The sequence below is a fragment of the Pan troglodytes genome, chromosome 1 (genome assembly GCF_028858775.2).
Source record: "Pan troglodytes isolate AG18354 chromosome 1, NHGRI_mPanTro3-v2.0_pri, whole genome shotgun sequence".
Lineage (NCBI taxonomy): Eukaryota > Metazoa > Chordata > Mammalia > Primates > Hominidae > Pan > Pan troglodytes.
In genome coordinates, this window is record NC_072398.2 from 198288347 (window position 1) to 198306010 (window position 17664).

Here is a 17664-nt window from a genome sequence, read left to right on the forward strand (position 1 = left end):
GAGGTGGTGGTTGTAGTGAGCCAAGATTGCACCACTGCACTCCAGCCTGGGTGGCAAAGCAAGACTGTGTGCCAAAAAAAAAAAAAAAAAAAAGCTGTCACATACTTTAGGATTTTATTTATATAAGGTGTCCAGGCCAGGTGTGGTGGCTCACGCCTGTAATCCCAGCATTTTGGGAGGCCAAGGCAGGCGTATCACCTGAGGTCAGGAGTTCGAGACCAGTCTGGCCAACATGGTGAAACGCTGTCTCTACTAAAAATATAAAAATTAGCCAGGCATGGTGACAGGCGCCGGTAATCCCAGCTATTTGGGAGACTAAGGCAGGAGAATCGCTTGAACCCAGGAGGCGGAGGTTGCAGTGAGCCAAGATCACACCACTGCACTCCAGCCTGGGGGGCAAGACTTCGTCTAAAAAAAACAGGGGTCCAAAACAGGCAAATCCATAGCTTGGTGGCTGCCTAGGGCTGGGGGACTATGAGAAAAAATAGGAAATGATGGCTAATGGGTACAGGGTTTCTTTTTCAGATGATGAAAATGTTCTCAAATTGACTGTGGTTGATGGTTGCACAACTGTAAATACACTGAAGACTGCTGAACTGCACACTTAAAACTTCCAAAACAATATGTTCCGAATCTCTATATATTGAAGAGAAAAACTGTTCTTGTATAGAATAAACTCTACTTCTACTGCTTGACAGAATACCTGTATCCAACGGCATAATCTTAAAATACAGGAACCACTTTCACAGGAGCAAAATTTACTGCTCTTAGCACCTACCATGCACATATCACTATGATAGGTACTGCAGAGGACAGGATAGTCTTACCTTCAAAGAGCTTGTGATCTGACCCCAGAGAAAAGAATACATACAATTGTGTGATGCTTTCTGACGTTACTTCTAACACCAAATGTGGGGTACCCTTTCTTAGGACACCAACTGGGTGTACAACAACTCAATCCTATTCTGACACTATCTGAAGTTAGCTTTGGAGAAGACTGTCCTTACTTCAGAAGCCACTTGCAATTTGCTGGTCCCAGGCTACCTGCACACTTCTATCCCACTTGACTACAAATTTCAGGGTTCCCACTACTGCCTCCTCAGGTCTGATAATTTGATGGAATGACTCACAGAACCCAAGAAAGCTTTTTACTATTACTGTTTTTTGTTTTGTTTTGTTTTGTTTTTTTAAATAAAGGATACAACTGAGGAACCACATGGAAGAGATGCATAGGGCAAGGTGGGGAGGGGCTGCAGAGCTTCCATCAAGTCTCTGGGCATGCTACCCACCCAGTATGTCGAGTTGTTCACCAACCCAGAAGCACATCAAATTAGGAGTTTTTATAGAGTTCAATCTCTGGCCCTGCAACCCCAAGGTTGGCAAGTGGGCCGACAAGTTTTAACCCTCAAATCAAGTGATTGGCCTTTCTGACTAAACCAACTATGAGGCTATCTAGGGGCCCCACCAAAGTCACCTCACAGTAGAACAAACTCAGGTGTGGTCCAAAGTGGATCACTAGGAACGACAAAGACACTCCTAGCACTCTGTAAACTCCGAGTGTTTTTGGAGAGCTCTGTGCCAAGAACTGGGACAAAGACCAAATATTTACTTACTCTATTACAATGCTAAAAACACCAAATAAAGTAACAACTTGGAATGGAGGTGATGGCCTTGCAGGGATCTAGTTTAACCTTGAATTCTTCAGTATTTTTTTTTTGAGACAGGGTCTCGCTCTGTCACCCAGGCTGGAGTGCAGTGGCACCATCTTAGCTCACTGCAACCTCTGCCTCCTGGGATCACGCTAGCCTCCCACTTCAGCCTCCCAAGGAACTGGGACTACAGGTACGTGCCATCATGCCCAGCTATTAAGTTTCTGTATTAATATTGAAGGGATTTATTACAAAAAGAGTGAGGTGAATTTTCTGTTTTCAAGTTACACATCTTTTTTGTAAAAAAATTATAATACAGAAAGGTCTAAAGAAACCAAGAACTAGGTACCAAGCACATTTTAGCAAACAGCTTTTCTTTTTCTTTTTTTTTTTTTTGAGATGGAGTTTTGCTCTTGTTGCCCATGTTCGAGTGCAATGGTGCGATCTTGGCTCACCGCAACTCCTCCGCCTCCTGGGTTCAAGCAAGTCTCCTGCCTCAGCCTCCCAAGTAGCTGGGATTACAGGTGCCCGCCACCATGCCTGGCTAATTTTTGTATTTATTTTTTAGTAGAGACGGGGTTTCACTATGTTGACCAGGCTGGTCTCAAACTACCGACCTCAGGTGATCTGCCCACCTCGGCCTCCCAAAGTGTTGGAATTACAGGCGTGAGCCACCACACCTGGCCAGTAATCAGCTTTCTAAATATAGACTAGATACACAAAATTTTAATATGAGGAATACCATTATGCTATTCTTCAGTCTGTGCTTCCCCTTTAACAGCATGTCATGAATATCTTATAACCCTAACCGTACTTCTTTCTTTTCTTCCTTTAGAGACAGGGTCTCGCTATGTCATCTAGGCTGGAGTGCAGTGGTGTGATCACAGCCCACTGTAGCCTCAAACTCCTGGCCTCAAGGGATCCTTCTGTCACGGCCTCCCAAAGAGCAGGGACTAAAGGCACATGACACCATGTCTCACAGCAGCCTCTACCCGCTGGATTCAAGGTATCCTCCTGCCTCGGCCTCCCAAGTAGCTGGGATCACAGGCACGTACCACCAAGCCTGGCTAATTTTGTTTTGGTAGAGACACGGTCTCACTTTATTGCCCAGGCTAGTCTAGAACTTCTGGGCTCAAGTGATCCTCCGGCTTTGGCCTCCCAAAGTATTTGGATTACAGGTGTGAGCCACTGAGCACAGCCCCTAATCGTACTTTTTAAATTTATTTTTATTATTTTTTTTGAGACAGAGTCTCGCCCTGTCACCCAGGCTAGAGTGCAGTGGCACGATCTCGGCTCACTGCAAGTCCTGCCTCCCGGGTTCACGCCATTCTCCTGCCTCAGCCTCCCGAGTAGCTGGGACTACAGGCGCCCGCCACCACGCCCGGCTAATTTTTTGTATTTTTAGTAGAGTTGGGGTTTCACCGTGTTAGCCAGGATGGTCTCAATCTCCTGATCTTGTGATCCACCCGCCTCGGCCTCCCAAAGTGCTGGGAGTACAGGCGTGAGCCACCGCACCTGGCCCATCCTTCTTTTTGATAAGTAATATTACAAAGTATGGATGTTGTGATGGTATTTGGAGGTAAAAGAAAAAAAGTATGGATGTAGTACAATCTGTTAATCTGGCAGGTCACAAACTTATTTTATTTCTGTCTTCAATTAATAGTGCTATTCCGCCAGGCGCGGTGGCTCACGCCTGTAATTCCAGCACTTTGGGAGGCCGAGGCAGGCAGATCACCTGAGGTCAGGAGTTCGAGGCCAGCCTGACCAACATGGAGAAACCCAGTCTCTACTAAAAAAAATTACAAAAATTTAGCCAGGCGTGGTGGTGCATGCCTGTAATCCCAGCTACTCGGGAGGCTGAGGCAGGAGAATCGCTTGAACCCAGGAGGCGGAGGTTGCAGAGAGCCAAGATCGCACCATTGCACTCCAGGCTGGAAAACAAGAACAAAACTCTGTCTCAAAAATAAAAATGCCGGGCACGGTGGCTCACGTCTGTAATTCCAGTACTTTGGGAGGCCAAAGAGGGCGGATCATGAGGTCAGGAGATCGAGACCACCCTGACCAACATGGTGAAACCCCGTCTCTACTAAATAAAAAACAACAACAAAAAAACTAGCCGGGCATGGTGGTGCATGCCTGTAATCCTAGCTACTCAGCAGGCTGAGGCAGGAGAATTGCTTGAACCTGGGAGGCAGAGGTTGCAGTGAGCTGAGATTGCTCTACTGAACTCCAGCCTGGGTGAGGCAGTGAGACTCTGTCTCAGAAAAAAAAAAAATTAAAAAAAAAAATAAAGAAATAAAAAATAAGAAAGTACTGATGAAAACATCCTCCCTCTCCTCATGATGAGTCAAAAACTATTCCCTGGAACTTAATTCCTGGTACTAGATCTACTCTGAGAGACACCAAGTTTCTCCTGAATTCTTTTCCTTTACCAGACAACCACCAAGTTACGCACTTCTTTAAAAACAAAAAAAAGCGGCGGGGGAGGGGGGGGGGCAGCCTCACATGTGTAATCCCAGCACTCCGGGAGGTGGGCAAATCGCTTGAGCTCACAAGTTCAAGACCAGACTGGCCAACATGGCAAACCCCATCTCTACAAAAAATTTTAAAAATTAACCAGGGCTGGTGATGCACACCTGTGGTCCCAGTTACTAGGGAGGCTGAGGTAGGAGGATGTCTTGAGCCCAGGAATTGGAGGCTGCAGTGAGCTGTAATCGCACCACTGCACTGTAGCCTGAACAACAGAGCAAGAAACTGTCTTCCACCTCCAAATTGTCGCAAACTCCATACAACATAAAACTTATCAGCTTAGCCATTTTAAGTGTACAGTTCAGTGGCATTAAGTACACTCACACTGCATTAACCATAACCACCACCTATCTCTGGAAAATATATATATATATATATACACACACATATATATATATATTTTAATTGAGACGGAGTCTCGCTCTGTCGCCCAGGCCAGAGTGCAGTGACGCAATCTTGGCTCAATGCAAGCTCCGCCTCCCGGGTTCACGCCATTTTCCTGCCTCAGCCTCCTGAGGAGCTGGGACTACAGGCGCCCGCCACCACGCCCGGCTAATTTTTTTTTGTATTTTTAGTACAGATGGGGTTTCACTGTGTTAGCCAGGATGGTCTCGATCTCCTGACCTCGTGATCCACCCGCCTCGGCCTCCCAGAGTACTGGGATTACAGGCGTGAGCCAACGTGCTCGGCCGAATATAACTATTTTAAAAATATTAATGTATGAGACACCACAGTTATTTTTATTAAATTGAAGTGCTTTGAAAATTTAAGAGGCCAGGCGCGGTGGCTCATGCCTGCAATCCCAGCACTCTGGGAGGTCGAGGTGGGCGGATCACAAGGTCAGGAGTTTGAGACCAGCCTGGCCAACATAGTGAAACCGTCTCTACTGAAAATACAAAAAAATTAGCCAGGCATGGTGGTACGCACCTATAGTCCCAGCTACTCAGAAGGCTGAGGCAGGAGAATCGATTGAACCTGGGAGGTGGAAGTTGCAGTGAGCCGAGATTGCACCATTGCACTCCAGCCTGGGTGAAAAAGTGAGAGACCATCTCAAAAAAAAAAAAAAAAAAAAAAAAAGAAAATTTAAGGAGGGTGTTCACATTCTTTGAGGTAGAGATAGGGAACATTTTTGAAATCTAGACAGCTTTCATGGAGAAATAGTAGTATTTGATGCTGTGATATGATATACCTCCTTTGGGTATGTAAATTTGTACTTGTAAGATGATAAGGAAAGATGGGAGAAACACCGCAGATAGAGGGTATGAAATCTGGAAGTGAACTAGAACTAGAGGTAAACAGACATGGAAAATTCTTGAGTTTTCAAGTCTGGTTAGCTAGGAAAATGTTGGAGTCATACAAAAAGAAAGAAAGGAGGAGGAGGGAAAAGGAGAAGTGGGAGAGAGGGTCAGTTTTGTTTAGCAGAGTTTAAAATACCAGTGGTATGACCAAATACAGTCAAGAGCAGGCAGCTGAAAATGATAATGTATAGACAAGTCTTAAAATCACACCTGGGAGTAAAATGAACAGAGATGGTAGCTGTAATCATAAAATATACAAATGTAAATTGATTCTATGTCTCACTTATTTCACCTCCCCAAAATAAATGACTAAACCCTTACCATTTGCCACACTTGCATGATATTGTCTTCTGATACAGAACAGATCACCCAAGGTTCATTGGGATTCCAGGAGAAATCAGATATCTTGGCAGTATGACCACCATGAATAAACTGAAAGAGGGAAGAAAACAAAGAGGTGAAATGCAGATAGAGGACATTAAATTACAGACTATTTCAGTACTGTCCAATGCTTTTAACATACCAACAACTCTGGTGGTCCGTCTTCTGCATCTTCTGGGGATTGTTCCTCTCCAATTTTACTAGTACAAAAGCATAATTTTAAAAGTTAAAACAGATTTACCCTTAGTAACTACCTTTGCAAAGTGTAAATAAAGGAAATAATTATGTAGAGAGAGGAATGAATACAAGAATTACCTTAAATCCCAGACATTCAGTCTGCGATCAGTACCACTGGAAGCTAAAATAGTCTCATTGTGAGGTGACCACTGAACCTACACATAGGAATGAAGAAAAGAGCAAAGCCACGAATTAGAAAATAAAGGGAAAAAATTCACAAAATATTTAACAATTTAAAAATTTTGTAAATAAAAGGGAAGAGGAAGTCAAGGTATTATACACGTTACAGTTAAAATTAAGAGCTAAAGAATTTATTTTATGGGCAGGCGCGGTTGGCTCACGCCTGTAATCCCAGCACTTTGGGAGGCAGGTGGATCACATGAGGTCAGGAGTTCAAGACCAGCCTAACCAACATGGTGAAACACTGTCTCTACTAAAAATACAAAAATTAGCTGGGTGTGGTGGCAGGCGCCTGTAATCCCAGCTACTCGGGAGGCTGAGGCAGGAGGATTGCTTGAACCCAGGAGGCAGAGGTTGCAGTGAGCTGAGATCGTGCCACTGCTCTCCAGCCTGGGTGACAGACTCTCTCAAAAACAAACAAAAAGAAAAACAAAAAAAAAATGTTTACAAAAACAACCCATTACTAGACATTTCTAGACCCAGGATATAAGCTTTTGTTCCATTCCCACAGCACCCCCTTGCACACTTTTTCTTGAGACGGAAGTCTTGCTCTGTCACCCAGGCTGGAGTACAATGGCAGGATCTCAGCTCACTGAAACCTCCACCTCCCAGGTTCAAGCGACTCTCCCACCTCAGCCTCCCAGGTAGCTGGGATTACAGGTGTCCGCCACCACGGCCGGCTAATTTTTGTATTTGTGTAGAGATGGGGTTAGGCTGGTATCAAAAAAAAAAAGAGATGAGGCCTCGCTATATTGCTTCTAGGCTGGACGTGAACTCTTGGGCTCAAGGGATCTCGCTGCCTCAACCTCCTGCGTAGCTGGAGGTGTGTGCCATGTGCCCAGCATCATTTTATCTTTGGAAACATCACATCTTGTCTGTTCTTGTGGGGTGATCTCAGTTCACTGCAATCTCCTCCTCCCATGTTCAAGCGATTCTCCTGCCTCAGCCTCTTAAGTAGCTGGGATTACAGGCGTGCACCACCATGCCTGGCTAATTTTTGTATTTTTATTAGAGACGAGGTTTCACCATGTTGGTCAGGGTGGTCTCAAACTCCTGACCTCATGATCCACCCGCCTCGGCCTCCCAAAGCGCTGAGATTACAGGCATGGGCCATCGTGCCCAGCCTACATCTTGTCTATTCTTATTTGCTAATTCTGGCCTCTACCCAAATGCAATCCAATTCTGACCTAAGAACTAAAGTACAGATGACATATACAATAACTATGTTCCCAAGTATTTACTATGAGTTCTGTATTACATATAAGTCTGATTAAAAATGACTCCATGCAATAATTTTATCAAAGAGTCAGACAAAAAATTTACCACTATATATCCAACAATCAGAGTTTGTTAACAAATATGGTAAAAGTGCTACCTAGCCTTAAGGTACAGAAAAAGAGGGCATTAGTGACCAGCAATTAAGGAAGAATTTGGATTCTGTCCAGGCAAGAACACCGTCACAAGCAAAGCAAAGAGATAGGGTAAGGATAAAATGTTCACCAAGGTGGGCTGAAAAGTAGAAAATAAGAGACTAAGTATGTAGGAGTATGGCTCACCTAAAGCCCAGTTCAGACGCCACCTTCACACACCAGAATTAATCTTTACCACCCTCAGGTTCATAACACTTGACAAAATCTTTTATTATAGTAATTTCTAAACAAGCCCTCCCTCACTATAAAATTTTGGGCTCGGCTGGGCGTGGTGGCTTACGCCTGTAATCCCAGCACTTTGGGAGGTTGAGGCAGGTGGGATCACCTGAGGTCAGGAGTTCGAGACCAGACTGGCCAATATGGTGAAACCCCGTCTCTACTAAATATACAAAAATTAGCCAGGCATGGTGGTGCACGCCTGTAATCCCAGCTACTTGGGAGGCTGAGGCAGGAGAATCGCTTTAGCCTGGGAAGTGGAGGTTGCAGTGAGCCGAGACTGCACCATTGCACTCCAGCCTGGCCAACAAGAGCAAAATGCCGTCTCAAAAAAATTAATTAATTAAAAAAAAAATAAAAAAAATTGGGGGCTCTTTGATAGCAAAGGCTACATAACGTAATCTCTCATAGTGCCCTAGCAACAAGCTTTGAACATAGTGCAATGATTATTTCTTTTTTTAATTTTTGCAATCAGACCTGGGCGATAATCTTGAGCAGGATATAAACTCCCACATGCTTAGCGTTCCAATAATGGAACACTAGGCATAAATGGGTTTAAACTGATGAGGTAGAAAATATGGAGCCAGAGGTTGAGGCTTGGGTTGAGAAATCAACACATGTGGCATGTAATGAAGGATGAAGAATATATTGGAAAAAGGGAAGAGATCACTAAGTGTCAGAAACAAGGCTGAAAAAATAATCAGGCACTAGTTTTCCTTTCTTTGTAAATTTTTATTAAAAAATAAAGAGACAGGGTTGGCCAGGCTGGTCTCAAACTCCTGGCCTCAAGTAATCCACCCATCTCAGCCTCCTAAAGTGCTGGGATTACAGGCATAAGCTACCATACCTGGCCTAGTTTTCTTAATATCTGAAGAATGTAAGTGGTCAATAACCAGTTTGAGAAAGTATAGAAATAACAAAGAAAAAACAATTCCCACAGAAAGTAGCATAGGCATATAGATTTCTATTTTTAGCAACGGCATAAAGCACATGTGTGCCCACTCATACATCCAGGTTTTTCTTTTTTCTTTTTTTTTGAGACGGACTCTCGTTCTGTCGCCCAGGCTAGAGTGCAGTGGCACAATCTCGGCTCACTGCAAACTCTGCCTCCCGGGTTTCATGCCATTCTCCTGCCTCAGCCTCCCGAGTAGCTGGGACTACGGGCATCCGCCACCATGCCCGGCTAATTTTTTATATTTTTAGTAGAGACAGGGTTTCACCGTGTTAGCCAGGATGGTCTCGATCTCCTGACCTTGTGATCCGCCCGCTTCAGCCTCCCAAAGTGCTGGGATTACAGGTGTGAGCGACCGCGCCCAGCAGGTTTTTCTTAAAACAAACAAGTTTCTCTTACCTGGAATATTTCATCCTTATGTGACTCAAAGGAATGCAACTTAAGTTTCAGATTTCTCAGATCCCACAAGGCAACAGTCTATGTACAAAAAGAAAAGCAAGAGCAATCAATTTTTTAAGAAAAAAAAATATTGTAAGTAAAATATCTCTGCAATTCAAAAAAACCTAGAGAAATTATGTTTTCTATTAAAATAAACGAAACTGACCTTGTCAGCTGATCCTGTGGCAAGAATGAACTCACTATAAGGATTGAAAGAAAGGCAGTTCACTTCAGCAGTGTGAGCATCAACTGAGTGGCTTGGTTTGGAAGTATTGTTTGAACGAGTATCCCAACTTCAGTGAAAAAAAAAAAAGGAAAAAAACCTTGAGATGGTGACTAAACATAAAACTTAGACAAGATATTTAGAAACTCTGAATGGATTCTACTCACATCATAAGTTTCTGATCATCAGCAACTGACCCAAACAGAGACTCATGGAGTAGATGCCAGGAAACATCTTCTACTACTGCCGTATGCCCTGTAAAGATGGTCTTCGCATCTACCACTTTTCCCTCCTTTGGAACGGCACTGATGTCCCACAGGCAGATGGTCTTAAATGTAAAATTAACCATTATATAAAAGGAAGATTCTCACCTCCCCACACACCCCAAAAAAGAAACCAACTGGTAACTAGCCCAGATTTGCTTCAAAATGGGAAGTATACACACGTGGTCATCTGAAGCACTAAGTAAGTGCCCACTGAGATTTGGGTTCCAAGAAAGCCCATAGCCTTCCTTCTGATGTCCACGGAGACGCAAGTCTGGGTTGCACTCTCCAGAAGGATCTGCAAAGTGACAGACACATCAAGACTACCCAGTCCACTGGCTCTCTGGGCCTACTGAGCATAATGGAATTTTGGTCAAGATGTCTAAAGCTCTTAACATTTATAAATGATATAGGAACCGTTATGATCAAATAGATAATGCTTAAACAGCACCAGTATTTTGTTCTATGTAAAAAAGCATTATTTTTTCATGGAGGCAAAATGAAGAAAAATATACACATATCAATACAAATCACAAGATGTTAAATTACACAGAGTAACATGCAATTAAACTCACAGTGAGTGGAACCATGTGTTTCTATAGTGACTCATTTGTATTTGAATAGAAAAGGGCACGTACCTGGTTTAGAAGGATGTTTTGTATAGTCAAAGACAAGAACATCACTGGAAGGAGTCTTTGTTGCGATGATACAAGGGTTCTGGGGCATATAACGGGCCCTGTTTACTTCTCCTTCATGGTTGATCTTGATTTCTATTTCAATTTTTCCACTAACTGAACCAAAACCTCCAAATTCTGTGAATAAATTAATTGCAAATGAGGACAAAACAAGAGCTACTCTAGAGGTTACCCAGAGTATAAGAACACAGGAAAGGATTTTTTTTCCTTAGCAACAAACTGGCATAATACTAGATGTAATCTATACATTTGCTAGCACTATAAAGTGCTTTCCTACCCCTGTGACTCCAGGTAGTTAAATAACTAATAAGAAATACAGTCAGCTCTCCATATCAGTGGGTTCTTTATCCATGAATTCAACTAACCATTAATTGAAAATATTCAGAAAAACATTGCATATGTATTGAACATGTACAGATTTCCCCCTCATCATTATCCCCTGAACAATACAGTCTATTTATATAACATTTACATTATATTAGATATTATAGGTAATCTGGAGACATTTTAAAGTATATGAGAAGATCTGCATAGGTTATGTGTAAACATTATGCCATGCTGTATCAGAGACTTCAGCATCTGTGAATTTTGGTATCCAAAGGAGGTCTTGGAAACAATTCCCCACGGATTCTGAGGGATGGCTGTATTATATTACTATCTGAAATTAAGGAAAACTAGAATTCTACTGATGTAGGGTCCAGCCCTACGGGGCTTAGCGGGTGTTCTCCCCGTGTGCGGAGACGAGAGATCATAAGAAATAAAGACACAAGACAAAAGAGATAAAGAGAAAACAGCTGAGCCTGGGGGACCACTACCACCAAGACGCAGAGACCAGCAGTGGCCCCAAATGGCTGGGTGCGCTGATATTTATTGCATACAAGACAAGGGGGCGGGGTAAGGAGGATGAGTCGTCCAAGTGATTGATAAGGTCAAGCAAGTCACATGATCATGGGACAGGGGCCCTTCCCTTTTAGGCAGCTGAAGCAGAGAGGTAAGGCAGCATACGTCAGCGTTTTCTTCTATGCACTTATCAGAAGGATCAAAGACTTTAAGACTTTCACTATTTTTTCTACTGCTATCTTCTAGGAACTTCAAAGAGGAATCAGGAGTACGGGAGGAACATGAAAGTGGACAAGGAGCATGACCACTGAAGCACAGCACCACAAGGAGGGGTTTAGGCCTCCGGATGACTGTGGGCAGGCCTGGATAATATCCAACCTCCCACAAGAAGCTGGTTGGTGGAGCAGAGTGTTCCCTGACTCCAAGGGAAGGGAGGCTCCCTTTCACAGTCTGCTAAGTAATGGGTACTTTCCCAGGCAATGGTGTTACCGCTTGCCAAGGAGCCCTCAAGTGGCCCTTATGCGGGCGTGACAGAGGGCTCACCTCTTGCCTTCTAGGTCACTTCTCACAATGTCCCTTCAGCACCTCATCCTATACCTGCCAGTTATTCCTTGGTTCTATTAGTAATACAACAAAGAGTAATATTAAAAGTTGATGATTAATAATGTTTATACTAATGATTGATAATGTCCATGATCATCTCTATATCTACTTTGTATTTTAACTACTCTTATTCTAACTATTTTCTTTATTATACTGAAACAGTTTGTGCCTTCAGTCTCTTGCCTCGGCACCTGGGTAATCCTTCGCCCACATACTTCAAAAACAGATCTTAATAAAGTTTTCAGCCAGGTGCAGTGGCTCACGCCTGTAATCCCAGCACTTTGGGAGGCTGAAGCGGGCAGATCACCTGAGGTCAGGAGTTCGAGACCAGCCTGACCGATATGGTAAAACCCCGTCTCTACTAAAAATACAAAAATTAGCTGGGCGTCGTGGCAGGCGCCTGTAGTCCCCAGCTACTGGGGAGGCTGAGACAGGAGAATTGCTTGAACCTGGGAGGCAGAGGTTGCAGTGAGCCAAGATCGTGCCACTGCACTCCAGCCTGGGTCACAGAGCAAGACTCCATCTCAAAAAAAAAAATAAAGTTTTCAAATTTCAAAGTGTGCTGAATAAGTATGCTGAATAAATAAAACCAATACTACTACTATAATGAATATTAAGTACACAGTGTGCTAAACACTAAAGTGCCCTTCTTGCATTGCTTGTATGAAGCTCTAGCTTGGGATGAATGTTCTGAAATACCATCATGCCGTTTATCTTCTCCTTACAGTGTTTCTTTTATTTCAGTGAGGAAAAACAGAGCCACAGCAGCCAGTTCCATTTTGCTACACCCACTTACACATGCCAACCAAAGTCCCTGGTTGAAATAAACCAGGTAGGCAACAACTAGATGAAAACATTTTTTATTCACACATGACTACTATGTGCACTTAGAGAGTTCTCTCAAGTACCATTATAGTATATATAACAATATAATGTGTGATTATGTAAATCTTGGCAAAGCAATATATAAATAAAGGTAGTTAATGATCAAAGAATAATAGAAGGCAGCATGGTACGGTTGCAAAAGTTCCAAAGTAAGAGTCAGACCCAGGCCCCTAAGTGGCTCTGTCACTTACTTAGTTTGGTGATTCAGGGAAGGCCTTCAGTTTCTCTGAGCATCAAATACCTTATCCACAAAGCAAAGAAGCTGTGAGAGTAACTTAAAAATAAATAAAAATATTCTGTCAATTGCATTGCTACATAGTGCTTTTTTTTTTTTTTTTTTTTTTTAAAGACAGGGTCTTGCTCTGTCACCCAGACTGGAGTGTAGTGGCACGATCTCGGCTCACTGCAACCTCTGCCTCCTGGGTTCAAGCGATTCTCCTGCCTCAGCCCCCCGAGTAGCTGGGACTGCAGCCATGTGCCACGACGCCCAGCTAATTTTTGCATTTTTAGTAGAGACGGGGTTTCATCATGTTGGCCAGACTGGTCTTGAACTCCTGACATCAGATAATCTACCCGCTTCAGCCTCCCAAAGTGCTGGGATTACAGGAGAGAGCCACTGGGCCGGGCCTAGTGTTATTCTTTGAAGGACAAACATCTTTTCAGAAAGCAAAGATATACATGGGTGGTATGGCTGGCGTATTAGATAACTTTCAACTTCAAAATAACTTTTGAAAAGCAAAATGTTTCACACAGGCTAAAAACCTAAAAATAAAAATTCAAGATAGATTCTAAAGGAGAAAAAATCCCTAATTTTTTCCATAACTCCAGCCCACAAGCATCTACAATCTATGAAAAAACAAGGCATATATGGTACGTACCTCAGGAAACTTCAGTCTAAGTACAGGCATAGCTCATTTTATTGTGCGTCACACATATGTTTTTTTCCCCAATTGAAGGTTACAGCAACCCTGCACTAAGTCTATTAGTGGCATTTTCCCAACATGTGTTCAGTTGGTGCCTCTGTGTCAGCATTATTATTATTATTTTTTTAGCAATGAAGTATTTTCAAATTAAGGTATGTACATTGTTTTTTAGACATAATGCTATTGCACGTTTAGGAGACTATAGTATAGTGTAAACATACAAAAAATTTGTGTGGTTTGCTTTATATATTTGCTTTACTGCAGTGATTGGGAACTGAACCCCCATCATATCTCTGAGATATGCACATATACAACTGCAAAGGCCAATGACCACCACCCCCAAAAAAGTGGCTGGGCACAGTGGCTCACACCTGTAATCCCAGCACTTTGGGAGGCCGAGACAGGTGGATCACAAGGTCAGGAGTTTGAGACCAGCATGGCCAATATGGTGAAACCTCATCTCTACTAAAAATACAAAAATTAGCTGGGCATGGTGGCACGTGCCTGTAGTCCCAGCTGCTCAGGAGACTGAGGCAGGAGAATTGCTTGAACCCAGGAGGCGGAGGTTGCACTGAACCAAGATTGCACGACTACACTCCAGTCTGGGCGACAGAGTGAGACTCTGTCTCAAAAAACAAACAAACAAACAAACAAACAAACAAACAAAAAAAAGCAGCATAGCTGCCAGAAAAGAGGCACCAATAACAAAGGAGGAGAAGCCACAGTTGGCGGAGCCCACAGAGCAAGGGGTAACCACTACATAACATTGGTTATTTCAGTATTGAGTAGATATTAAATGTAGGCCTCCTAAACCATAAAGAAAACCACAGTAGTAAGAACTTAGCGTATTCAAAATTGAAAATTGGGCCGGCCCAATGTTACTGGGTTATCAGAACTTACTAACATCAGTGTTATCAAAGTTGCACACATCCCTCACTGTTAAATTTGACAGGGTTCAGGAGATCAAGACTATGTTGGCTAACACGGTAAAACCCCGTCTCTAATAAAAATACAAAAAAAATTAGCCGGGCGTGGTGGCGGGCGCCTGTAGTCCCAGCTACTTGGGAGGCTGAAGCAGGAGAATGGTATGAACCCAGGAGGCGGAGCTTGCAGTGAGCCGAGATCGCGCCACTGCATACCAGCCTGGGCAACAGAGCGAGACTCCATCTCAAAAAAGAAAAAAAAAAATTGACAGGGTTAAAAAAAGAAATGGAAAATTGCATTTAAAAAACATTTCAAGGCCAGGCGTGGTGGCTCAAGCCTGTAATCACAGCACGTTGAGAGGCCGAGGCAGGCGGATCATGAGGTCAGGAGATTGAGACCATCCTGGCTAACACCGTGAAACCCCGTCACTACTAAAAATACAAAAAATTAGCTGGGCATGGTGGCAGGCACCTGTAGTCCCAGCTACTCGGGAGCCTGAGGCAGGAGAATGGCGTGAACCTGGGAGGCAGAGCTTGCAGTGAGCGGAGATCATGCCACTACACTCCAGCCTGGGCGATAAAGCGAGATTCTGTCTCAAAAAAAAAAAAATATTTCAGGGGCTGACTGTGGTGGCACATGCCTATAAGTCCTAGCTGCTTGGGAGGCTGCGGCTGCAGTGAGCTGTGATCACACCACTGCACTCCGGCCTGGGCAACAGAGCAAGACCCTGTCTGAAAAAATACATATATAGTAATATAATACAAAATAAATAAATAGGTGTTGAAGCTGTTATGCGAAAAGGCCAATCTGAAGTAGAAAAGAAAAGGCTGAGGTATCAACTTGCTTTCCTATTTTGTTGGCTTCTCTCCATATAAATATTATTAAAACAAACGTGAGGTATAACATGATATAGTAAAGGTGCACAAATCGTCGTAGCTTGATGAGTTTTTATATATGTATGCACCAGGTCAAAATATAAAACATTCCCATCTTACCAGAAGGTATGAACTGTGTCTTCCCAGTCAATACTATGTCCTCAAACAAGGTAACCACCATAGTGATTTTTACCACTGAGCCACTTTTTGAGTCCATGAACCTTACAACTAAGAATCTACCAGCTTGAGTAAAATATATAATAATTTATTATAAATTTGGACTAAAGACTAGAGACATCACTTTTTAATTTTTATTTATTTTTATGTTTTTTGAGACGAGTCTTGCTCGTCACCCAGGCTGGAGTGCAGTAGTAGCACGATCTCGGCTCACTGCAACCTCCGCCTCCTGGGTTCAAGCGATTCTACTGCATCAGCCTTCCAAGTAGCTGGGACTACAGGCACACACCACCACGCCCAGCTAATTTTTCTATTTTTAGTAGAGATGGGGTTTCACCACGTTGGCCAAGCTGGTCTTGAACTCCTGACCTCGTGATCCATAAGCCTCGGCCTCCCAAAGTGCTGGAATTACAGTCGCCAGCCACTGCGCCTGGGCTGAGATATCACTTCCTTAAAAAACAAAACTAGGCTGGGCATGGTGGCTCACGCCTATAATCCCAGCACTTTGGGAGGCTGAGGCAGGTGGATCACGAGGTCAGGAGTTCGAGACCAACCTGGCCAACGTAGTGAAACCCCGTCTCTACAAAAAATACAAAATTAGCCGGGTGTGGTGGTGCATGCCTGTAATCCCAGCTACTCGGGAGGCTGAGACAGGAGAATCGCTTGAACCTGGGAGGTGGAGGTTGCAGTGAGCCGAGATTGCACCATTGCACTCCAGCCTGGGTAACAAGAGTGAAATTCTGTATCAAAAAGCAACAACAACAACAACAACAACAAAAATTAGCTGGTGTGGTGGTGGGTACCTGTAATCCCAGCTACTCAGGAGGCTGAGGCAGGAGAATCACTTGAACCCAGGAGGCGGAGGCTGCAGTGAGATCGCACCACTGCACTCAGCCTGGACGACAGAGAGAGACTGTTTGTTAAAAAAACAAAACAAAACCCCCAAAAAACAAAAAAACCCGGGCGTGGTGGCTCAAGCCTGTAATCCCAGCACTCTGGAAGGCCAAGGCTGGCAGATCGCAATGTCAGGAGATGGAGATCATCCTGGCCAACATAGTAAAACCTCATCTCTACTAAAACCACAAAAATTAGCTGGGTGTGGTGGCACAGACCTGTAGTCCCAGCTACTTGGGAGTCTGAGGCAGGAGAATCGCTTGAACCCAAGAGGCAGAAGTTGCAGTGAGCCGAGATTGCCACACTGCACTCCAGCCTGGCGATAGAGCAAGACTGTCTCAAAAAAAAAAAAAAAAAAAAAAAAAAAAGTAGGCAAAGGACATGAACAGACACTTCTCAAAACACATATAAGCGGACAACGAATGTGAAAAAAAAAAGATCAACATCACCAATCATCAGAAAAATGCAAATCAAAACAGATAGATGCCTCTCACACCAGTCAGAATGGCTATTATTAAAAAGTTGAAAAATAACATGGTGAGGCTGCAGAGAAAAGGGAACACTTAGACACTGCTGGTGGGAATGCAAATTAGTTCAACAACTGTGAAAAGCAGTCTGTGGAGATTTCTCAAAGAACTAAAAACAGGGCCAGGCATGGTGGTCACGCCTGTAATCCCAGCACTTTGGGAGGCTGACGCAGGTGGATCACCTGAGGTTGGGAGTTCGAGACCAGCCTGACCAACATGGAGAAACCCCATCTCTACTAAAAATACAAAATTAGCTGGGCATGGTGGCGCATGACTGTAATCCCAGATACTCGGGAAGCTGAGGAAGAAGAACTGCTTGAACCTGGGAGGCGGAGAGTGCAGTGAGTTGAGATAGCGCCACTTTACTCCAGCAACAACAGTGAAACTCCATCTCAAAAAAAAAAAAAAAACTGAAAATAGAACTACCATTCAACCCAGCAATCCCATTACCGGGAATATACCCAAAAGAAAAGAAATTGTTCTACAAAAAAGACACGTGCACTTGTATGTTCACTGTAGCATTAT

At 43.5% G+C, this 17664-nt stretch overlaps 1 protein-coding gene across 1 annotated transcript in view; it reads right to left on the bottom strand.

Annotated features, from left to right (window-relative positions):
• The window catches only part of RBBP4 (RB binding protein 4, chromatin remodeling factor), a 29602-nt gene that overhangs the window by 1966 nt on the left and 9972 nt on the right, over window positions 1-17664 (bottom strand). Inside the window, 8 exon segments of the mRNA NM_001246374.1 lie at window positions 5798-5908; window positions 6000-6057; window positions 6173-6249; window positions 9272-9349; window positions 9477-9603; window positions 9701-9861; window positions 9979-10094; window positions 10435-10608. Coding sequence (NP_001233303.1) covers window positions 5798-5908; window positions 6000-6057; window positions 6173-6249; window positions 9272-9349; window positions 9477-9603; window positions 9701-9861; window positions 9979-10094; window positions 10435-10608 — 902 coding nt within the window.